This window comes from Gorilla gorilla, chromosome 8 (assembly GCF_029281585.2).
Source record: "Gorilla gorilla gorilla isolate KB3781 chromosome 8, NHGRI_mGorGor1-v2.1_pri, whole genome shotgun sequence".
In the NCBI taxonomy this organism is placed as follows: domain Eukaryota; kingdom Metazoa; phylum Chordata; class Mammalia; order Primates; family Hominidae; genus Gorilla; species Gorilla gorilla.
The window spans coordinates 110008475-110032500 of record NC_073232.2 but is presented as its reverse complement, the minus strand read 5'-3'; the positions used below and the strand labels follow the sequence as shown (position 1 = coordinate 110032500).

At 48.0% G+C, this 24026-nt stretch overlaps 1 protein-coding gene across 14 annotated transcripts in view; it reads right to left on the bottom strand.

Moving 5' to 3' along the window:
- The window catches only part of ZFYVE27 (zinc finger FYVE-type containing 27), a 23834-nt gene extending 1530 nt beyond the window's left edge, over nucleotides 1-22304 (bottom strand). The window contains exons 1-13 of one of the 14 annotated variants that reach the window (XM_055352649.2): nucleotides 22067-22275; nucleotides 20718-20915; nucleotides 16228-16298; nucleotides 14477-14663; nucleotides 11010-11105; nucleotides 9793-9905; nucleotides 8908-9047; nucleotides 7915-8001; nucleotides 6503-6523; nucleotides 6198-6342; nucleotides 2058-2104; nucleotides 1646-1727; nucleotides 1-1501 (exon numbers count right to left, since the gene is read on the bottom strand). The exon at nucleotides 1-1501 is cut by the window's left edge and continues 1530 nt beyond it. In XM_055352649.2, coding sequence (XP_055208624.2) covers nucleotides 1491-1501; nucleotides 1646-1727; nucleotides 2058-2104; nucleotides 6198-6342; nucleotides 6503-6523; nucleotides 7915-8001; nucleotides 8908-9047; nucleotides 9793-9905; nucleotides 11010-11105; nucleotides 14477-14663; nucleotides 16228-16298; nucleotides 20718-20914 — 1197 coding nt within the window. In that variant the 5' untranslated portion in view covers nucleotide 20915; nucleotides 22067-22275 and the 3' untranslated portion in view covers nucleotides 1-1490. Of the gene's footprint in view, nucleotides 1728-2057; nucleotides 2105-6197; nucleotides 6343-6502; nucleotides 6524-7914; nucleotides 8002-8907; nucleotides 9048-9792; nucleotides 9906-11009; nucleotides 11106-14476; nucleotides 14664-16227; nucleotides 16299-20717; nucleotides 20916-22066 lie in introns of those variants that run through there. The other 13 variants (XM_019035100.4, XM_004049911.5, XM_019035101.4 and 10 more) reach the window with 13 other exon arrangements.
- Between the last annotated feature and the right edge of the window lie 1722 nt (nucleotides 22305-24026).

Below are 24026 nucleotides of genomic sequence, written 5' to 3'. Positions count from 1 at the left end.
GGGAGAGTGGGGGGTCTACTGCTGGCCCCAAGGACGGGTGCCTGGTTGGACCCTGGCCTCTCTTCTCACTTGCTCAAGGTCTGGTTACACGAGGCACACACAAACACAGTCTCCCTCTGGGCTTCAGGGGCTGAAAAGGAGGAAGAACTTGGTGAGACATTTCCTTGTGCCCTTTGGTTCATGGCCCCAACTACTAGAAGCACCCTCCCAAATGCCCCACACAGACCCCCCACCCAGCCCACACCCTCCCTGCCCAGCTTGCTAGCCTGCCCGCAGAGACTCTTCTTTCCATGGGAACTGGGGATCCTGGGGGTGATGATGCCAACAGCAGGCCACTCCTGTGCTATGAATTAGACATTATTGTGGCACCAACAGAACACCTTCAAAAATTTTTAAATAAAATATCAAATACAAAAATTAGCCAGGCATGGTGGTGCATGCCTATAATCCCAGCTACTCAGGAGGCTGAAGCACAAGAATTATTTGAACCCAAGAGGCGGAGGTTGCAGTGAGCCGAGATGGCGCCACTGCACTCCAGGCTGGGCGACACAGCGAGACTCTGTCTCAAAAAAATAGAATAAGTAAAATATCACAGTGAAATTTCCCAAAATGTTTTAACAGCGGTTACCTCTGGGTGGTAAGATTACCAGGTTATTTTTCTCTTCCTTCTTCTTCTGTATAATAATTTCCAAATTTTCTAGTTAGTAAGCATATGTTACTTGCATCGGAAGAAAAAAGAACTTGGGCTGGGGGCGGTGGCTCATGCCTGTAATCCCAGCACTTTGGGAGGCCAAGGCGGGCAGATCACCTGAGGTCAGGAGTTCGAAACCAGCCTGACCAACATGGAGAAACCCCGTCTCTACTAAAATACAAAAGTAGCCAGGTGTGGTGGCGCATGCCTGCAATCCCAGCTACTTGGGAGGCTGAGGCAGGAGAATTGCTTGAACCCAGGAGGCAGAGGTTGTGGTGAGCCAAGGCCGTACCACTGCACTCCAGCCTGGGCAACAAGAGTGAAACTCCGTCTCAAAAAAAAAAAAAAAAAAAAACTTGGTTTAACATTATATTACAAAACGGTACATGAAATGTGACCACATTTTTCAGGAATATGCATGCGCTTTTATTCTACATGCAAGCTAATGAGCAGCAGGGTCCATGCCCGATTGTTCTCTCAGGAAGAAATCAGGAATTTTTTTTTCCTTTTGCTTATCTGTGTTTTTTATTTACAATATGTATAGGAAATATTTTATATTTTATAAAAGGAAAAAAAGGAATTTTTAATTTTGTTCAAAGTGCCAAGGAAATAAGAAAAAGATTAAAACTGCGGTTGGTGATTGACTCCAGGAAGGCAGGAGCAGTGCTGGGAGCTGCGGGGGTGTTGCCAGGGCTCTTGTTTTTCAACTTTAGTGAAGCGGCCACAGGTATTCATCTTGTTATTACCCTTCACAATTCACAGGTACATCATATCTATTCTTCGGCATGTACGAAATGTTTCAGGATTTTGCTAAAGGGGATGGAGGAAACGTTCCCGTAGGCCTGACTACAATCCCAAGTTCCCTTGACCTCTGACACCCTTGCCCCTTTGCCACAACGTGACATCCCCTTGGCGGGATACCAATCAAGCCCTCCCACCACCTGCACCACTCACCTGTGGCCCCCATGGAGGACTTGGGCACCTTGAAGGAGCAGCATCGAGAGCAGAAGCTGTTTCCACAATTACTGCAGCTCCGCTGCAGACAAGAGCCAAGGTCAGATGTGTCCCTCACCCTCAGGCACCTGGAGTTCTCAGCACCTCCCTCCTTTCCACCAGCTGATCCCACCCAAGGAAACTGGGCCTGGGGGGTGCCCAAGTGGAGCAGGAAAGAGAGCAAATGGAATACCCCCTGGGGAGGCTGGTAAAAGGTGGCACAGGCGCAGAGGAGGGCACACTCACTACAGAAAGCCACTGCCAGGCCCAATGTGACCCGAGCCAGACTTTCTCAATGACTCCCCTCAACTCCTCCCCACCCGACAGTCCCAAGGACACTGTCCCCAACAAATGCACCCTCACAGACACTCACCCTCTTCTTCAGCACTGAGAAGGTGGCCGAGCAGCCCGTGCAGTTCCCTGAGAAACAGAGGCAGCAGCTCAACCCCCGCCCATCCCAGGACTCTCACGCTCACCTGCTCCTGGCGCTTCTAAATGGGACACTCAGGACACCAGCCCAGCCTCCTTGGCTGGACACAGTGAGCCAGGGAGCAAGGCCAGATTCAGAGCCAGAAAGAAGGACTCAAACTAAGAAGACTGATAGCCCCTGAGGACTGATGTCTCCAGCCATACATAGCTACCAGTCCCTGAACCCTTCCAGAGCTGAGTGGCCCCACCTACAGGTTCAACAGAAATCAAAGAGCACCCAGCAGAATCCACTCCAAGAAAGCCAGCTAAGCTGGCAGGGACCTGACCACAGGCATCCCCAAATGACACCTGCCTAACATGACCCTTTCCGGAGCAATGCCTTACAAATACTCCACCCACAGGCTAAAGACAGAAACTCCTAAAAACCCAAACTCCTGCTTTCCGTCCCCTGAAGACTGCAGGAGAGAAACTCAGAGCCAGGCACATTCCAAGAAGACATGAAGGGTAGAATGCTCAACTGTGAAGACACGAAGGGTAGAATGCTCAATTGTGGTGGGCAGTGAGTGGCATGGGGGGACGCAGAGCAGGGCGAGGTCCTGCCTAAACCACCAGAGATGCCAAGATGGCCAAGTGCCCAGCAACAGTGGAGGGGCAACGGCAGCTTAGAAAATGGCTAGAAGACAACAAGGGGGTGTAAGGGGAGAGGAAAGACAAGGAATGAGGTTTCTGGGATGTGGGGCCCATAGGCCTGCTGTGACCCAGCTGGACCACCTGTCTGGGCAAGTACAGAGCACCAGGCCTCACTTTCACAGAAAGGCCCCAAAGCTTTATTGACGGCTACATGTGGTCGCTTCCTCTGTCCAGCCAAAATCACCTGAAGTTCTTGCTAAAGGAGACTCCCTAGGTTCAGGGAAAGGAAGACCTCAGCTAGAGCCAGGGGAAATCTGAGGCCAAGGTGCTTCAGGTAAATGCCCACCCTGTCAGTCAGCCAGGGAAAGAGAAGAACAAGCCTACTGCTGGTGCCAAACCAGGAAACTGGCTGCTCCAAGATTCTGTCCCTACACTAAGAATTTGGGGAAGGCAGCCTGCCCTAGCCTCTCCTTAGCAAGGGACACATGGGGAATGGGGCAGGCAAAAGGAGCTACTCAAAGACTGACACTGGCCTGAGCCCAAGGTCTCCTCTAAACTGAATGGAATGTCAGGCCAAGCACCCCAGGGCAGCCAAGTGGGCTGGGGAGACAGCTGTGAACCCACTCACAGGCCGGAGCCAGGGAGGGCTCTGGGAGCTGAGAGCAGCTCAGCCAGGTGATGTTCCCTTCCAACACCTACCAACTCTTTCTGCCCCTTCTCAGCAACCGCCTGGATTCACCCATCCTCACTCACCACGTGACGATGCCACCGAGGCCATGACAGCAGGGGCGCTAAGGCCCAGTGGGGCCTGCCAGGGCAACAGTCATGGAGCCTCCAGGACAAAGGGGGACCCTCCCCACCAAGACCTCTCCCATACGGAGGCCACAGAGAAGCTCCTGTGCAGTCTGCCCTCATTCTCCCCACGCACCCCCTCATCCACTGGCAGGGGTAAATAGAATAGCCCCCACCATAGTCCCCTAACATTCACATGTGGAATCCTAACACCCAAAGCAGGGCCCCAGGGAGGTGACTGGGTCATGAGGGTGGAGCCCTCGTGAATGGGATTAGTGCCCTTATAAAAGAGGCCCCAGAGAACTGCCGTGCCCCTCCCACCTTCTCGTGAGGACACAGTGAGAAGGTGCTGTCTACGACGACGGAAATGGACCTCACCAGAACCTGATCCTGCTGACACCCTGATCTTGGACTTCCAGCCTCCAGAACTGTGATGAGAGATTTCCATTATTTAAAAGCCCCCCAGCTTAGTGTATTTCGTTATAGTCGCTGAAATGGAGAAAGATAGCCCCCAAAGCAGCTCCCCTCGCCCTGCTCTCAGGACCCAGATTCAGGAGCAGAGGCCGCAGGAGCAGAGCTGCTACACCTGCCCTCATGGCAAACAGCTTGGGAACATCTCAGAAAAGGGAAAGTAGCGAGTGGTCTTGAAGGATGAGGAACTAAGAGGAGTTTAGGAAAAGAAGCACTTTCTGCCCTTGCCATCCTTGAGGGCGGCTGAAAAGGCCTCTGCCCATGCTGGTAGAGATTATCCAAACCAAAAATCAAATACAAAAGCAGGACAGGCATAAAACAAGGGACTTCACACGCAAGGGCAAAGGGAAAACAGAGAGGGAGGATGAAGAGGTAGAAAGAAGACAAGAGCCGAATCAGACAACCTGAATTTGAGTCACAGCTCCACCATTTCCAGGCTAAAGTCTCTGGGCAAAGCACTCTTTTTACCTCAGGTTACTCATCTGTAAAATGGGAACAGCTAAGTACCTTTACTTAGAAGTTGCAGAAATAGACAAATTATTTGCTGGACCAGAGTAATACTTCTTGTGTGTAGTGTTACTGGGCACTGCTGGAACCTGGCTGCTCTGAACCCTTAAGAACTGCCTGCTCCTGTCACATCTACAGTAAGGATGAAATGAGATCACACATGTGCAAGTATGGAGGGTAAACAGATCACTGAACATACAGAATGCCCTGCAGAAGTCAGCGGGCAGCATAAATAAAACAAAGGGGCCGGGCATGGTGGCTCACACTTGTAATCCTAACACTTTGGAAGACCAAGGTACAAGGATCACTTAAACCCAGGAGTTCGAGACCAGCCTGAGGAACAAAGTAAGACCCTGTCTCTACAAAAAAAAAATCAAAAAATTAGCCAGGCATGGTGCTGCATGCCTGTAGTCCCAGCTACTCAGGAGGCTGAGCTGTGAGGATGACTTGAGCCCAGGAAGTCGAGGCTGCAGTGAGCTGTGATCATGCCACTGCACTCCAGCCTGGGAGACACAGTGAGACCTTGTCTCAAAAAAAAAAAAAAAAAAAAAAAAGGGATCTTGAATAACTGGGGGACATTCACACAGCAGAAAAAAGAGCCTGTCCAGGACATCTAATCCTGAGAAAACAACTGCCCTGGCTGCTGCAGGGGTAGGAAGGCAGGACCCTGGGGGCCCTGGGTCAAATTCCTCAAGAAAAACTCCATTGTCTTCTTCCAGGGCACAGACCCTAGAATTCACTCAACACCAGAACACACAGTACTGCCCACCTACCCTGCTCCCATCTGACAGCAGGCAGGAGGGCCCTTCCTCAGGAGCACAGTAGCTCCCAGGTCAACCTAGCTACTCTAGGTTTCCACCATAATTGTATGTGGCTCAGCTCCCAGCGCTGCTGATCTGAGCCAAGTCTCCAAGCTGTGCTGTCAAGTCCACCCTTCTCCAAAGCTGCCTTCCTTGACCGCTCTCCCCCGACCCTCAGTAAAATAAGGACTGGCTGGGGAGAGGTGAACTCAGGGCTCTATCACATCCAGAGAAACAATGTTTGCTTCAACTTGCTTCCAGCTGGATCAGAAAGACCAAGACAGGATCCTAGGAACCCACAGCGTGGCTCAGGGCCTCCCACATTAACCGCACCCACTACTTACTATGAACCAACCAGCACTGTGCTAGCCCTTCATAAGTACTACTGCCTCATTTGACATGAGACCTGTAACAACCCTATGAGGTAAGAATGATGATCCCCCTTTTACAAAAGGGGAAACTGAGGCACGGGGTGTGAAATAATTTGCTCAAGGACACCTGGCTGAGCTGGGATTTGCAGCAGGCAGTGAGACTCTACTCTGTTCCTCACCATCATGCTACACTGCCTTCTGAAGTTCTGTCAGGATTATGGTTCTCTGCAGTCCTGGGATGGCATTTCCCAAACTGAGTTCCTTGTCTTCCCACAAGTGAATGTCCAATCAGGATGGAGGGACAAGAAGGAACCCACACCCACTCCCTCAGCAGTCCTGCTGGGCATCTGCTAGCTCCCCAGGGTCCCGCGCACACACCTTCACTCCCTGCTCTTGTCACAAGTCAGTACCCACAGTTCTGAGACTCTGCCCCTGTGGCTGGGTGTTCCCCACTAGAGTCCCAGAAGTCCACCCCCACTCCCCCACCAGCCCAGCCCTGTCCCCTGGCCGCACCAAAGTTGTTGGTGGGGTAGCGCTTGCGGAGCCGCTCCGTGAGCCGAGACACTTTGCTGCGCAGCACCTCATTCTTGCTCAGGAACCCGTTGTCCTGCAGGGCCAGCTCATCCTCTGCTGGGCACGGGGCGCCCTCATCATCCTCCTGTGGGAACAGCTCCTTCCAGTCCTGCCCACCTCTTGCAAGGCTGCAGGACCCGTGTGCAGAGGCATCCTGCACGGCAGCCCCCACGAGGTGTGGCAGCAGCCAGTTCAGCCACCCTCCCCAGCCCAGCCCCTGCCCACCCACCAAGGCTTCCACTTACCAGCACCACCAAGTGGGTCTCCTGCCTCCCAAGGTGCGGGGAAGAGGAGAGAAAACAGAAAGAAAAAGATAGCAAGAAGAAAGAAGCTACCTGGAGGGGCCCCCAAGCAGAAGGAAGCATGGAAGCGCTGCTCTGAGCTCTGCGCACTTCCCAAATGGTGACGTTGACAGACGCCCCCGACAAGAGGATCCCAGCATCAAACAGCCTTGGAGAAAGCTAGGTACTACTGTTTCTCAAACTGGGTGAAAATAATTTAGTAGGTCTTTATTTGAATAGAACAGAAAAGGAAAGAAAATATCCCTTACAATGTATTTTCAGGAAACTTTTGTTTCACTTAAGTTTTACATATTTTATAGACCTAAGTGTGACCTGGGTCAAGATGCAAAATGTGTTCCTTACTATGGGTCATGAACAAAAATGCTTGAAAACCCCTGCTCTACATATTCCCTCCACCAAGATTCACGGTCTACAATCATATATCAAAGTTTTGGAGCAATCTTTTAGCCATCAGAAAGTCAAATGCCTGCATGGCCTGGGCTGATGTATGATTGAGGTGAGTTGGGGTAAATCACAGGCCTGGTGGAAATCCACGAGGTGTTTTTCTTATATCTCAATTTCCCACTTTACAAAGAGAAATAAATAAAGAGAAATGATATCCTACTCTAAGAAAAACAAAAAAGCAAATGTGACAAATGGCAACTGCCACTTGACCTCAGTGACAAAATACAGCAGGGGGTGTTGAGGACCACCTGTAGCCACAGCATGTGACCTGCGTAAAGGGGACAGCAGCTCCTTAGCTACACCTACTGCTGCAGACTCAGGGCTACCAGAGAAACTGGAAACCTGCAGCTCTAATAAAAATCTCTCCATATTTAAACATTGGCTCAAAAAATTATTTTGAAACTTTGCATGCCAAATAAAACACTTCTGCAAACTACCAATTTGAATTACCATCCTAAAATCAAGACGGCTGTTTAACTTCCTCTGACCTAGCACTTGGCCATGCAACTTTCTCCAACCTCCCCTCCCAGCCCCGCAAAGGGACATCTTACGGAACTCACTCTGCAGAAGAGCGGAGACCCAGGGCAGTAGCCTCCTCAAAAGCTGTCTTTCCTATATCAAAGGCACCAAGCCCACGGTCTCCAGCAAAGGCCAGAAATCATCCAGCTCCCCTAGCAGGGCATTATCCGGAAACTTCCAGAGCCACTCTTGCCCTGGGCACCCAGGACAGCTGGCTCAACCAGAAACAGGAGCGGGGAGGGGTTCAGTGGCACTCTTTCAATCAGTGAGTTCTAGCTCACAGCAAGTTTTAGCTTCTCACTTGGACATTAAAAAACAAAAACAAAAAACAGCTCCAGGACCACCCAATTTCTGGCCTGCTCAGTAGAGGATGCTGGGGAAGGGCCACCCACCTCAATCGCATCTTTAAACTCTTCATCTGGCTCAGCCTCCTCAGCCTCCTCCACGCTGCCCGGTGTGAGGTCCTGGGAAGAGAGACTCTATGACAGAAGGAGAAGGATGGCAGCGCTGCTCCCTAAGGCAGAGGACCACCTCCCCGAGCCAGCATCCAGACTACCCAAACACCACGAAATGGCACAATGGCAAGAAAGAAGGAACTCACAGGAAGGAGCAACCTCTAGCCTGGCAGGGCGGGGGAGATGGAAACATGAGCACAGCTGGCCCTACAGTGGCCACATCGCACAGTGGTTGAAGGCACGAGCTCTAGAACCACAGGGCTGGGGTCTTAGACCCAGCCCTGCCACTTACCAGCCACTCTGTGCCTCAGCCTTCTCTTCCACAAATGAGAATGATCTCTTTCTCAGAAATAACCAGCCTGGTGCAGTGGCTCATGCCTGTAATCCCAGCACTTTGGGAGGCCGAGGCAGGCACATCACTTGAGCCCAGGAGTTTGAGACCAGCCTGGGCAACGTGGCAAAATCTCATCTCTACTAAAAATACAAAAAAATTAGCTGGGCGTGGTGGCACCTGCCTGCAGTCCCAGCTACCCAAGAGGCTAAGGTGGAAGGATTGCCTGAGCCCAGGAGATGGAGGTTGTAGTGGGCTGTGATTGCCCCACTGCACTCTAGCCTGGGCGACAGAGGGAGGCCTTATCTCAAAAAAAAAGGAAAAAAAAAAAAAAGAAAAGGAAAGAAAGAACCTGCACTCCATGATGTGAATATCTATCTATAAAGCACTTGGAGCAGCATCTGACACAGGGTAAGCACTCAATGAAGCATGGAGTAGCTGTTTTTATTACAATTATTATTATTGAACACTTCAGGGGAGATAAGGCCTGGGAAACAGCAGGAACTACAACAGAGGCCAGCCCAGGAGCCAAAAACAAGCTGATAACAGGGGGGCCCACAAGCGGCCACAGCAGGCTCTGCCCTGACAGTGGCACTTACCTCCGTGGGTGTGAGGGCAGGTGTGCTGTCCATCAGACCACCCTTCCCCCCAACATCTGGTGGTGGAGGACTCTCAAAGGCATGCTCTCCCTGCTTTGGGTTCATCCTCTGCTGCAGAGATGCCCTGTACTCAGACACAACTACCCAGGGAATGGAGAACAAGGTAGGAGGCAAAAATGAGACACCATGAGTGGCACTTTGGGGGTACCCACTTCTGCAGCTGGCTGGCCTCTCTTCCCTCCACTACAGGAAAGAGTCGCCCTCCTAACTCTGAGCGAGTCACCTAACTTAAGCCTCTTAAACAAAACTTAAGATACCACCACCTGCCCCAGACAGCTACAGAGATTAAATGTAGTAAATGCTCAATAAATCATGGCTTCTGTAATTAATAACTCTACCACAGGGAGGAAAACAAATACAGCAATCACCCAAACATATGTACAGACTCGGGCCTCTGTGACTCAGTGCCTCTCCAGACTGCCTCAGCGCTTTAGAAGCCAGACAACAGACGGGTATTCTGGGATCACACAGAGATGTGGTAGCAACTCCAGGTGGCTGCATCCCAGGGGATGGGTGGCAGCTTTGGGAAAAACATCCTTCCCTCATCTTCCAGAAGCCATCATATCATGTAAGCAGTGATTCATCTGCCTTGGGAAGGGAGGGAAGGGAGATGGGAGCCCAATGGTAGCAGCCTCCCCTGGTGAGATTCCAGCTTCATCTAACATCTCAGAGATGTACAGCCCATGAGAGAGGACCCCAGTGTGGTGCTGCCCTTGTGGAAGCACAGCAAACTGATGATTAGCTATAGAGACAGAAGAACTGGGGAGCGTAGCCTAGCCCTCAGAGCCAGCTTGGGCCCCATCTTTCAGGCCCTTCAGGGCTTACCTCGGAAGAACTCCACATTCCCCAGAAACAGCGTGCTGTTTAAAAGGGTGAGGACCCAGCAGAGTGGCAGCAAATACAGCATGCAGACTGTGCCCAGAAGAGCCCCATAGAACCTGGATGACAGGGAAGAACCACAAGATCAGAAATTCATAACAGCAGAAGGAGACGGGTTTGGAGCACACCCACAGCAGGGTCCAGGTGAGACACAGCTCTGGGCACATTAATAAACTGACAAGAGCCGCTCATCAAACCAGTGGAAAATGGCGATGAAGACTGAGAACTATCCCAAGTCACCGGTGCAAACACCTGATGCTGGTGAGGCCAAAGTGGTGTCAGCTGGTGGCACATAAACTGGTTCAACCATCATCACTCCTCAAGGTCTAGACTCTGAAGTCTAGAGTAAGACAGACTGGGATTTGAATCCAGCTCTGCCACTTCTCATTCTGCGAAGTCTCTTGGTTCTCTGGGCACAGCTCCCTTCCCGTGTAAGATGGGGACTGAAGTAGCGCCTACCTAATGGAGTTACTGTAAGAGTGAGATAATACAGAGGAAGTGTTGAACAGTGCCTGGCACCAGGTGAACACAACAAACATAGTTATCACTATTATTCATACTAAAGAGCCTCAAAAACACCCATTCTGTTTGATATGGTAGTTTCATCCTTGAATTTACTCCAAGAAAAATTTTCTAAAACATTAAAGCTAAATCCATAAAAATGTTCACCATGGGGTTAGTAATGAAAAGGGAAATTGACTAAATCTGTAACAGAATGGTTTCATAAATTATATTTGCCATCTATATTAATCTGGTATTATAAATAATTCCAAAAGCTATATAGCAACAAAGAAAATCATCTTTAATATAATGATAAGTGGAAAACAAAAGAAAAATTGAACATACACTATGAAACTATACATCCATAAAGTAGATGCATATGACAAATTCTAGCAGGCAAAACAAGAGATTCGGCTGCATGGTGGATTATATGGTGAGTTATTTTTCTATTATTATTTTTACCACACATAAAAGAAAGCATCTAAACAAAAGCAGTACATTAGAGCCCGGAAGCATATGTGCAGATATACACACAAGAGCCCAGGAGGCGAGCTCTTCCCCTGAGGTAAGAGGGGCAGAGGTCCTCTCAAGGCAGCTGGCTTTGCTCAGGCTCAAGCTGCAAATTCCTATAGGGTGGTGGCGGGAGAGGAGGGGTCACTCACTGTGAGGACACGACGGGGTTCTCCCAGTGCAGCACGCGGTAGGCGGCTTCACAGGTGCAGCACAGGCGGCTCAGGAAGGCCTCCAGCTGGATCAAGCTACAGACACAGGGGCTTTGGTGAGTGGGCAGGACAGAAGCCATGGGAAGTGGAGCCTGGGGCCTTGCAGGTACAGTTGGCTAGGGATGGTCAATCTCTTTAAACACACTCACCATGTGCTTAAAGAGAGAGGAGTCGAGAGAGCATGGGAGAAACGGGCCTGGCTAAGCCACCCCAGCTACATTTCAGTCCCCTTTTTGGAGCCTCTTGCTGAGGTGGAAACAGTATAAATGTTCCTGCTTTGGTCTTCTCCTAACTGTTGATGTCAGGCAGGCTACTGAAATTCTCCAGGGCTGTGGCTTCTTTATCTATAAAATGAGGATCAGAGGACCCACCTCACGGGTACACAGCAGCTGTCAGAATAAATGGCATGATATTCTCCACCTGGGATGTGAAACAGACTCACTTGGGGAGTTCTGGTTGTTGTTGTTTTAAACATGGATGAACCACAGAAGCCATGAGCAGAATCTGAACCCAGATCTGGGTTTCTGAAGGGAAACCAGGAAACGTGGAGATAAGCTGATTCCAGGGCTGGGGCAGGGAAGTATAAGATGAATTTGACCATCCTGTTGTACCATAAAGGAAGCATTCAAAAATGACAGGGACCAATGCAAACAAGAGCCAACTCAAAAGAGCTCCTACTGGCCAAATCTAGGACAATTTGAGATCAAAATAAATAATGACAGTAATAGATTCTAACTCATCAAATAAAATATAAATCTATGAGTTCATACTGATAATAATAAGAAAGAGCTTTCTTATAGTAGAAAGCCAGCTAAAAAAAATGTAGATAGAATAATTAGAAGATCATCTTTGCAACCATCATAGTAATAAACTGATTAAGGCAAGACCCATCAATGGATTTTTAAAGCAGTGGATAAATGTTTGATGAGGAACAAGATATTTACATAGTCTCAAAGTATGTCCCCTCAAATTACTACTAATGAAGAGTAAAATGATAATTTACAATATGGATGCCTTAACCAAGTGATCAAAGTCAGTATTTCCTGACATCAGGTGCCTCCTGATACGGATGTACTGAACATGACACATCACTTGTCACACCCTAAATCTGATCACAAGGAACCAAACAATCCAAAAATTAGGGAGATTCTACAAAATAATAAGCTTGTACTATTCAAAAATGTCAAGGTCACAAGAAACCAGGACTGAGGAACTGCTCCAGATTAAAGAAGACTAAAGAGACATAAAAAAATTAAACATGATGTATAATCCTGAATTGGATCCCAGATCAGGGAAACTGATACAAAGAACTTTATTAGGACACCCACACTGACTCACACCTGTAGTCCCAGCACTTTGGGAGGCTGAAGCAGGAGGATTGCTAGAGCCCAAGAATTCAAGGCCAGCCTGGGCAAGACAATGAGACCCTATCTCTACAAAAAAATTGTTTTAATTAGCAGGGTATGGTGCATGTGCCTGTGGTCCCAGCTACTCAGGAGGCTGTGGCAGAAGGATCACTTGAGTCCAGGAGGTTGAGGCTGCAGTGAGCCATGATCATGCCACTGCATTCCAGCCTGGATGACAGAGCAAAACTCCATCTCAAAAAGTAAAAAAAAAAGAAAAAAGAAAAAAATTAATAAAAGAAGAAAAAGAACTTTATTAATACAACTGGTAAAATCCGATTACGAATTATACATTAGTTATCAACGTTAAGTTTCCTAATTTTGATTACAGCTCTGTGGATATTTAAGAGAATGTCCTTGTTCTTAGGAAATACACGCTGAAGTATTAAGTCACGTTTGCAACTTACTTTCAAATGGTTTAGGAAAAAGAAAAGAATATGTATATGTAGAGAGATAGACGAAGCCAACATGGCAAAATGTTAATAATTGTTCTATCTGGGTAAAAGGCATTCTTGGTATTATTCTTGTACTTCTTTAAGTTTAAAACTATTTCAGGCTGGGTGGCTCATGCCTGCAATCCCAGCACTTTGGGAGGCCAAGGCAGGCAGATCACCTGAGGCTGAAGTTCGAGACCAGCCTGGCCAACATGACGAAACCTCATCTCTACTAAAAATACAAAAATTAGCTGGACATGGTGGCACATGCCTGTAATCCCAGCTACTCTGGAGGCTGAGGCACGAGAATCGCTTGAACACAGGAGGCAGAGGTTGCAGTGAGCCGAGATCACGCCACTGCATTTCAGCCTGGGTGACATAACAAGACTCTGTCTCAAAAAAAAAAAAAAAAAATATATATATATATATATATATATGTGTGTGTATATATATATAATATAAAACTATTTCAAAGTAAGAAAGTCTTTTTTAAAAAAACTACATATATCTAGGCCCCACTCCAGATAACTGACTCGGAATTTCTGGGGTGAGGCCCAGCCATCTGTTTGTTTATAACTTTTCTTGCCCCTATTCTATCTCAAGAGAATGCAGAGACCCCACTCCAGGGAAGGGAGGTGTAAATGTCCACTGCTACTGAAGTTGTTAGATGAATATTTTTCAAGTCTTAAAATGCTTCCTCAGAAGTACCAGCTACATCATGTTTACGAAGTTTCTCCACAGTGTAGTGATGATAACTAATATCTACTCAACACTTCCCCAGTACCAGACACCTGTTCAATCTTCACAACCACCTTCTGAGTAAGCCCTGTTATCATTCCATTTAACAGATGAGAAACTTGAGACACACAGAGGCTAAGCAACTTGCCCAATGCTACACAGCAAGTAAATGGAAGAGCTGGGATTTGAACCCAGGCAGTGGCTTATACATGCACATGCTTAGTCAAGACCCTAAACTGTCTCTCCAGCAGAAAGAACAGGGCCGGGCGTGGTGGCTCACGCCTGTAATTCCAGCATTTTGGGAGGCCGAGGCGGGCGGATCACAAGGTCAAGAGATCGAGACCATCCTGACCAACATGGTGAAACCCCGTCTCTACGAAAAATACAAAAAATTAGCTGGGCGTGGTGGTGTGTGCCTGTAGTCCCAGCTACTCGGGAGGCTGAGGCAGGAGAATCGCTTGAAACCACTGGAAGGCGGAGGTTGCAGTGAGCCGAGATTGCGTCACTGCACTCCAGCCTGGACAATGAGAGCGAAACTCTGTCTCAAAAAATAAAAATAAAAAAATAAAGAAAGAAAGAACAGAAGCTGTGAAAACAGCTAGATCGAGATTCTCATCCCAGCTTGGCCACTTTCTAGCTAAGTAAGTCAGCCTTTTTCTTTACCCATAAATGGAAGATGTTAATATTAACTACCTCCCGGAACTGTTAAAAAGGTTAAATGAAATAACAGCTGTGGTTTGCCTAATATGATGTCGAGCACACAAAGCTAGCACTTAGTGTCATGGCTGCTGTTACTGTTCCCCCACCTCCCTGGCCTCTCTTCCATACTCACAAGCTCTTCACCTCAGCCACGGCCTCGGGACGAGACAGGCGAACTCTCTGCAGGTCCTCCTGCCTCACGCTATGATACTTCCTCCGCATCAGCTCGGAATCAGGCAGCCGTGCCCGGCAAACCTCCTGAAGATAGCCCAGCAGGGCGGGCACTGAAATCATCAGGGCACCTACTGAGTACCATGCACCTGCAGAATCAAAAACACTGCAGGTAACACAGGTAAGCAAAGACCAGGAGTCGGCCCACCCAGACGCCCACTGCTTGTTCCTCACCTCCTCCAGGGCTCTGCCAGTCAGGCCTTCCCTGATAGCTCTGTATGACACAGTGTCTCACCCCTACTCTCCAGCCCCCTTAACCCAGCTTCACTCCTCATAGACCTTATCACCACATGACACATTGCAGGCATGTCTGTTGTCTCCTCTAATGAAGTAAGCTCTTGAGGGCTGGGACTTTGTCCCTTTGGTCACTGCTGTGGCCCCATCCTCACTTTTAATACATTTTAAGATGCTGCTAGCACAGAGGAGGCTCACGCTGGAGTGTGACTGCCAGGAGCTCCTGATGCCTGACACTTGGACCTCTAGGCCACTAAGGAAGCTAGAAGCCTTTCGTTCAGCTTTTAGGACACTGCAGACAATTGTGCCTTGAGAAATGGCGAAGCCGAGATAAAATTCAAAGAAAGAACTTCTTCCATGTAACATGGCACCCCAACAACAAGCTAACAGAGCAGCGGGCCCATAATAAATGCTTACTAAACATCTGTCATAGGAACTGACTTACTTTGGGAGCATATATAGAAAAATCAAACATCCTAGGAAGTTTTGAACAGGTAAAGATGAGTCCAACTAAGAAACAGAAAATGAGATCTTATACGAACTGGATTTATTTTCAACCTACTCAATCCCTATCTCCAGAGGAAACAAAGAAGACACCTGAGAAATACAAGGTAAGTATAAGAAAAAAAACATGAATAATGGCCCAGCTCCTCCAAACATTCTGTCCCAGACTCTTTATTCTCACCCTGAGGGGTTTGGCTTTTTATGTGGCCATCTGCCAGCGCCAACCACGGATAGGGTAGGGTCACGGTATGCACTGTAGTAAGAGGTTCATAGGAGACATTACCCATGACCCCAACATACACCCATGTGTCCACACTTCTATCTCAAAGGCTTCATGCCACTCCTCACTGCTGGTGACTGCCCAGCAGCTCCCGTTAGGCTCACTAGCTGAACCAGAGAAAAGCAACAGATATGGCAAAAATCCCTTATCAGCTCCTCATCCCAGTACCTTTACCCATGCCATGTCCCCAGATGACCCTTGAATCAGCTTAAAAACCAAAATGGAAAAAGGTCAGTGCATCCTCAGCAGGAAGTCAAGAAGGAAACAACGATAATACTGAGAGCAGCTATAATGCACTGGCTGTCTCTTCCACGCCAGGCACTGTGCTAAGTATTATGCCTAGACTGCCGCATTCCTCACAAATACTCTAGGAGGAAAGCGTCATTTTTATCCTCCCTCTAGAGGTAAGGAAAATTAGGCCTTAACAGGGAAGTTCAATAATCTGCCCAAGGTCACAGCAGGCAGCTCAGCCTGGATCGTCCCTCTGGAGCCTGTTTCTGACTCCAAGCAGACACAGAGGAACACTAACTCCAGGGCAACAAGAGCAGCTCCCACACATAGGGTGGGGCTGCATCCAGGTGTTCTTCCCCCACATTCATTCACAAAAACCACTGGCCCCTGAAGGCAGTTCTTACCCTCATTCAAAGTGAGGAACAAGACGTTGAGGCCCAGGCAGGTCAGCAAGGAACACAAAGGCATCTGCCACCTACAATACAGAGAGTCCTGATCACTACAGAGAGTCACTCCTCCAGCTGGGGAGGGGAGACCAGGCAGCACAGATGGGACATCAAACCAGAAGAGGAGGCCTGGAACACAGAAGGTCAAGGAGAAACGAAAAGGGGGCCTCTCACTTGGACTGGTGACCAGGAGAGGCGGTAAGATGTCACACATTAGCACCTGGGGTGAGGAAACTGGTAGGTCTGTAGTGCTTTCTCCCAAAAGGAAGAAGAATTTATAAAATATCAGTTAAGAAACCCAGTTAATACCATTTAACCTGTGTTTTGTAAGGTTGTATTCTCCTTAAGAGGTGACATTGACAAATATTCTTAATATTTTCCTCTATTCTTTTTTTATAATTTCATAAGAATATATAATCATTGCACAAGATTCAACTAATACAGAAATCAAGAAAAAACAAATTGTGGATTTCTTTGGCCCCATTTGTGCCTTTATCTTCTTATGTCCATGTTTTTGAAAATTTGAGAGTTTATCTGAGAGTTTATTTTGAATACCTATTAATTCAAAAGGAGAAACAATAGTAAAGATATTATTTTAACATATTAAAAATCAAGATGAAAGTAGGGTGCAGCATTCACTTAGCAATCACACCTTAAGTGAGCTGGGACAGAAGCAAACACAGATACATCACTGCCACCACCACCACCACCACCAAATGGCAATGCAGAAGCCCCCAAACAGGGAACAAAGAAGACCAGAGACTCAGATTGCTGAGAACAAGCAAATGCTGCTGGCTCCGTCCCTGATAAAGGATATTTAGTAGGGAAAGAGGAGCACAGATGCAATAATGAAGCTACGACACCCAAATTCTAAAGGCAGTGTCAATATATAGGTGAGCCACTAGGAGAGAGACAAACATCAGAAAAATAAACAGGTAAATTGCTGGCAAGCATTGAATGTATTTTCTTTTTTTTTTTTTCTTTTGAGACAGAGTCTCGCTCTGTTGCCCAGACTAGAGTGCAGTGGCACAATCTTGGTTCACTACAACCCCCGCCTCCTGGGTTCAAGCGATTCTGTCTCAGCCTCCCTAGCAGCTGGGATTACAGGGGCACGCCACCACACCTGGCCAGTTTTTGTGTTTTCAGTAGGGATGGGGTGTTTCACTATGTTGGCCAGGCTGGTCTCAAACTCCTGACCTCAGGTGATCTGCCCACCCTGGCCTCCCAAAGTGCTGGGATTAAAGGCGTAAGCTACCGTGCTGGGGCTACATATATTTTCTTGTGCTCTAATTGGAGTATTTCAGAGTTACTGAATGAGGTTAACTAATTCATGCAGGGCTTTTACTTTTTTTTATTATTATACTTGAAGTTCTGGGATACATGTGCAGAACGTGCAGGTTTGTTACGTAGGTATACACGTGCCATGGTGGTTTGCTGCACCCATCAACCCGTCATCTACCTCAGGTATTTCTCCTAATGCTATTCTTCCTCTAGCCCCCACCCCTCAATAGGCCATGGTGTGTGATGTTCCCCTCCCTGTGTCCATGTGTTCTCGCTGTTCAACTCCCACTTATGAGTGAGAACATGTGGTGTTTGGTTTTCTGTTCCTGTGTTAGTTTGCTGAGAATGATGGTTTCCAGCTTCATCCATGTCCCTGCAAAGGACATGAACTCATCCTTTTTCATGGCTGCACATAGTATTCCATGGTGTATATGTGCCACGTTTTCTTTATCCAGTCTATCATTGATGGACATTTGGGTTGGTTCCAAGTCTTTGCTATTGTGAATAGTGCTGCAACAAACATACATGTGCATGTGTCTTTACAGTAGAATGATTTATAATCCTTTGGATATATACCCAGTAATGGGATTGCTGGGTCAAATGGTATTTCTGCTTCCAGATCCTTAAGGAATCGCCACATTGTCTTCCACAATGGTTGAACTAATGTACACTGCCACCAACAGTGTAAAGGGGCTTTTACTTTTTAATGAAATTTATGAGTAAGGGAATGAAATGACATCTGTGTCTTTCTCCTGAAATTCAACACACTTCACCTGTACCACCCTAATTATGCCTCAGAACCTCTAGTGGCAGCTACCAGGGTAAAAGCGAAATAAAAGCCAATCCCATTTTGGAAATAAAAACACCACCACTCAAGTCACTTTCATTTTAAAGCCTCTTCCCTTCTATAAAATGTCTTTACTGACACTTTGGTCCCAGGAGACCCAAGCAGTAGAGTAGCTGATCCCAGGAGAGAGTCTGTTAACAATTTACTGCAGCTCTAGGCTTCAGACCTAATAGCCAGAGCCCAAGATTAGGTCCCTCTTCAAAGTCAAATCCTCTTTACTAAGAAAAGAACAATCAAAAGCACAAACTAATGTGACAGCCACTTTCACAGACCAGTGCTCCCTCTCCCAGCAGCATAGAAACTGCAGGCTCCTGGGGGCTTTTAAGTCCAATGCTCCTCCTGCATCCAGCTTTAACCAATCCTACCACAACCTCCAATTTTTAATTCCATAAAATGGAAAAACCCTAACACATTAGTGTGCTAAGACGCACTACGGACTAGTAGAGGAAAAGGAGACGGGCAGGACAGGATACACTTAACTTTCGTACTTTGCCACAAAGAGCAACACACACATACAAAGAATGTGCCGGGGGCACAGCCTCTCTCCTAAAGAAGACCAAACTTCACATCATGCTGAGATTATAAAAGGAGAAAACAGCCTCTCCTCATACTGTCTCCCTACCCCTTGTGGCAAGAGAACAGTGATCTTACAGTAGAGAACACAGCTCTGGAACACTGACTAGCTCACCTCTACGGATACAGACATAAATTAGGTGAACGAGAAAAATGTAGGGCCTTTGCCAGAGAACCAGTAACAAAACATCCACTATTTCCAGACTGAGGCATGGATAAATACTCAATGGCATCCTCAGAGGTTAACGTAACTCCACTCACCCTGCTTCCTACCAGTCTCTCTCATGTATTTCAGAGGACTGAGGGTCTTTATGAGAATCTGATGAAAACTAGAAGCTTTTCCCTAGAAATATACACATGTGCAGACACATAATTTTACATGCAGTTTCAGGGGATTCACTGATCCCTAAAACTCACCCATAGGCTCCAAGTTAAAAACCTCTGCTCTTTAGGACAATCAGGGTTTTGTGTGACTCCTGATGCAATGCAACACCAGAGGCACAACATTTACCTTTGCAAAAAAAAAAAAAAAAAACACTTTTCTAATTTGAATTAAATCCAACCTTTAAATCTAACTTCTAGTCTGCACCACAAGGAAGAAACCAGACAAATCTCGGTAGTAAATTCTCCAGGAAAGTCAGTTCAGGCTCAGTCTCTTCAGCAAATCAATGTCACGAGAGAGATTGTCTTAGACTGAAAAAAGACTTAAAAGACATAATAACTACAAACAATGCATACTCCTGGACTGAAATGTGATTTAGCCAAAATAGATGGTACAACTGAGGAAATGGAATATGAACTGAGTATAGGATGATATCAAGGAGTTATTAATTTTTTTAGGTATGGTGTTACTTTGATCTTGAAAGAAATGTCCTTATTTAGAGATAAAAACTGACATATTTAGGGAGTAGAATGCCATATAAGTAATTTAAAATAATTTTAACATAATAAAATGAGTCAAAAGACAAAATGAAAATTATAGAGAATAAAAATCAAAGCAGGATAGGAGGGAAAAAGTTAAGATCCATAATCTCAATAAATTAGTAAAAATGGGCTGGGCACAGTGGCTCACACCTGTAATCCCAGCACTTTGGGAGGCTGAGGCAGGAGGATCACTTGAGCCCAACAGTTCAAGACCAGCCTGGGCAACACAGTGAGAGCCTCTCTACAATTTTTTTTTTTTTTTTAATTAGCCAGGCATGGGGGCTGAGGTAGGAGGATCGCTTGAGCTGAAGAGGTTGAGGCTACAGTGAGCCATGTTCACACGACTGCATTCCAGCCTGGACAATACAGCAAGATTCTGTCTCCAAAAAAAAAATAGTGAAAATGGTATATCTGCTTATTCACAGGTTTTTGTATTTCTTTAATTTTTGTTCAAAATTATACCCTAATTTTCTAATATTAATTATGCTAATATTGGGGGCAAAGGAGAAAAATTAAGCCTGCTCTAAGCTGTAGAAGGCGTGATGTTCAAGGTTGTCCAGCAGTCCAGAGGAAGGAGCTTATTCAGTCACAAAGAAGAACCTTGCTGAAAGGCAGGATCATTCCCAGTATCTGCCTCTCCTGGGCTGGGCCTGAGACACAGGGTAGGCCTAGATAAACCCAGAGGCCGAACAGACCTCCCAGAACTGCTCCTCACTAGGGCAGAAAGGACAGCCCACCCACTGCCTAAATGGTCAGTGTTAGTTACTACAGAGCAGGACGGCAGAAGGCAGAGCAGACCAGAGCAACTCCACAAAGTCTGTACCTGAGCAAGTATCGAACACCATCACCTGCATCCTTCAAGGGTTCCAGGTAGATCTCTAGCCTCTTGTAGGAGAGAACCAAGTTGAAAAGGTCAAACGCTGGGGACTTGGTAGGAAAAGGTGGAGACTCCAGGGGAGCCTCGGGCATCACGCTGGGGCTCAGCTCCGGCCCACTCCCCTCACGTTCTGATGTCTGCATCCTGTAACCATAATAATTCCCAACATTTGCATTGCACGTCTAGTCCTCAACACAATTCTACCTACTGCTTCAGGTGGTGCCCACAGTAAACCTGTGAGCAAGGGAAAGTGAACTATTCAGACCTAAAATCCTGTTCTTTGTACTCTCCATCCAATGCTCTTTTCCCCAAAGATCCATCAAAACTAAAAATCATAAAAACCAAGCATAAATGATCGCTGCAGCGAGGCAGCCCATGGGCTCAAATGAAATGATGTCCTGGAACATTTTTCTCCCACTCTTTACCTGGTTAATTCCTACTCATCCTTCAGGTATCAGCTTAAACATCACTCCCTTACTCTGGGAAGTCTCTGCCAACACCCCCAACTCTGGACTGGGAGACCCTCTCCGATGCTCCCAAAGGATCACGTACTCACCCTAACAGAGCACTTAACACATCACATCGCTTCTTGGCCTTGTGGCTAAGATCAAGTGCAGAGCACTGACCACGTCAAAGTAAAACTCCCTGCTCTTAACTGGCCTCCATTCACGACTGTTTCTGTACACAGTGGGTGCTTAACAAATGCCTGCTGAATGAGTGAATGAAATACCGTGCTCCAGGACTCTCGCCCGATCCTCTAACTCTTCCCACTCCCTTCGGTTCCCAACAACTTCCTGGGCCATCTCTGCCCCAGGGCAGTCGGCATCAGAACGCCCCATTCCCGTCTGCCGTTTCTGATGAGGAAACCGAGGAGCCTTTACGGTCTTTCCCAGTTCAAAGTCCTATCCTGAACGCTAAGCAGCAAACGAGGGGGCGGAACCTCGGGGAAGAGCAACATAAACCAGTCCCAGGCAATTAGCCGCGACCTGATGGGAGGGTGAGGAGACGGGACAAAGGGGCCAACGGGACCCCGAAATCCCCGCAGGCCGAGCCAAGGCGAAAGGGCACAGAGCGGCGCCAGGTAGGAGCCCAGGAAGGGGAGAGGTATATCGACGCCCGCACTGGCCTTGGCCAACACCTCTGCAGCCAGGGGGGCCTGATGGAGCCCGTGAGGCTGGACAGGGAAGGCCATGCCCGAGGTCGTGGGGCCAGCATGTGGCGGCCCCCGCTGCGCCCAAGCACCCAACTACACACAGCCTGAGGAGACACTGGGACGCGGGAGGACGGCACCTCACCTTCCCGGCCGCTGGCTCCGTGAGGGAGGCGGCAGGGTCGGGCAGGAGCAGGGGTAGAGCCACTGGGCCCCGGAGCGTTTCTTCAGGCCTGCCCCGGCCGAACGCCGCTCCTCCTGCCAGGGCTGTTCGGAAGTCGCAGGTCCGAAAATCTCCTCCGCCTACGCCGCCGCCGCCGCCACCGCCGCCGCCGCTTCCGGGACGCGAATCGCTCTGCGGCTGCGTCCTCATGACGTCATCCCGCTCTGGGTTTAGCTCCGCCCACACCAGCACAGGTGAGCACCCTTGCCAGCAGTGCGCCTGCGCGCCTTTCCCACGCGCTCCAGGCTGGAGTTAATTCTGTCCTTGGCCGGCCGCCGTTCACAAAGCCTTGAGGACCCTTGGAAGCACGTGCTTGGCGACCTTGCAGCTCGTTGCCCTGCCTTGCCGCAGGGAACAGTTGGCGAGAGGCTTAAATGAAGAATTTACGTCTTCATCCTCTTTCCTTCCAACTTTGGAACTGAACTGGGGACTGTGTGTGAGCCCAGGAAAGACACCGTATCCTGTATGAGATGCCCAGCAGAGCATGCAGTTGTTTCCAGAGTAGCTAGTGTGTACAAGGTCCTGTGCAGGGCTCTCCCGCTCAGTTCACTTCACACCGTGTGGCCCAGTTAATTTCCCTTAAAGCACACATCCTTTGGCTTTATATTAGTGACTTAGCGCTCAGGTACAGAGGAGCCAAGCACTGAACCGGACTGAGCTCTTTTTAGACATTATCTAGTTCTCCTCCAACAACCCTATTAGGGTTGTCGCCATTTTACGGATGGGGAATCTCAGACGTGTTAAGGAACTTCTTTAGAGTCACAGCTAAGAAGCAACTGGGAGCTGGAATTTGAAGCTTATGTGTCATCTGACCCCAACGCCCCAACCATACCACCACCCACCTTGGTCTGCATTTCCTGGTCTTGTCTCCTGCCATCTTTCAGCTGCCTTTAACTTTGGCCAACTGAACCCCTCCACTGTTACCCTCAAATGCCCCTGGCACACAAATGTCTGTATCCCTTCCTTGAGTGCCCAGCTGGAAGTAATCACTTCCCTCTTCAAGTAGCCACAGAGCTTTAACTGCACCTCTTCCTCCATTATCTCCTTTCAGAAAGACAGGCCCGTCCCTCCAGCCAGGACTCAGCTGTGCTCCAGGGTCCAACTCTTATTTCCTTAGGGCTTTGCTCTAACAGGCCTGAAATCTTGACTCTCGCTAACTCTTAATCATCATTCTAGAGACAAAATTCATGGAAAATTTCTCCTTTAGCCTAACTTTACCCCCTCTTTCCTACATGAGTTGGAAGACTCACTGTGAAGTGCTCTCTACCGCTGCTTCCTCGCCCAATTCACTCCTCACTGCACTGTGGTCCTGCTCCCCTCCATATTTCTGGGCTACCTGCCTGCTCACCTGTGACATCCTGGCTGCTAAATCCAATGGACACTTCCCAGTCCTCCTTGCAGATGACCTCGGAAGCACTGGAATCTCTTTCCTTCTTGGCACCATTGTCCACCTTAGCTTCCATGACACCACCCTCTCCTCTCTTTCCGACCTTCAAGGTCTCCTTAGGGCTTTTCTTCCTACCCCTCAAATGCTGGGGCTCCTTTTGCTACCCTTCTTTCTTCTGACTCCAGACACTCCGTGAGGATCTCATTCACTCTTGTGGCTTCTGTCGGCTAATGTTTCGTTTCCCGTGTCTATGTCTCCAGCACCTAAAGCAGTACCTGGCACATAGTAGGCATTCTGTTAAGAAGAGTTGCAAGATGTTACCATTGGGGGGTAGTCTGTGGGATCACCCTGTGTTAGTTCTTATAACTATGTATAAATTGACGATTGTCCCAAAAGTAAATGCTTACCCTGTGTAGGTATTTTTCTCAAAGCTCCCTGCTTTAGTTGACTTTGTCAATTACCCGGCATGCGCCAGTCCCAACATAAGTAAGGTAG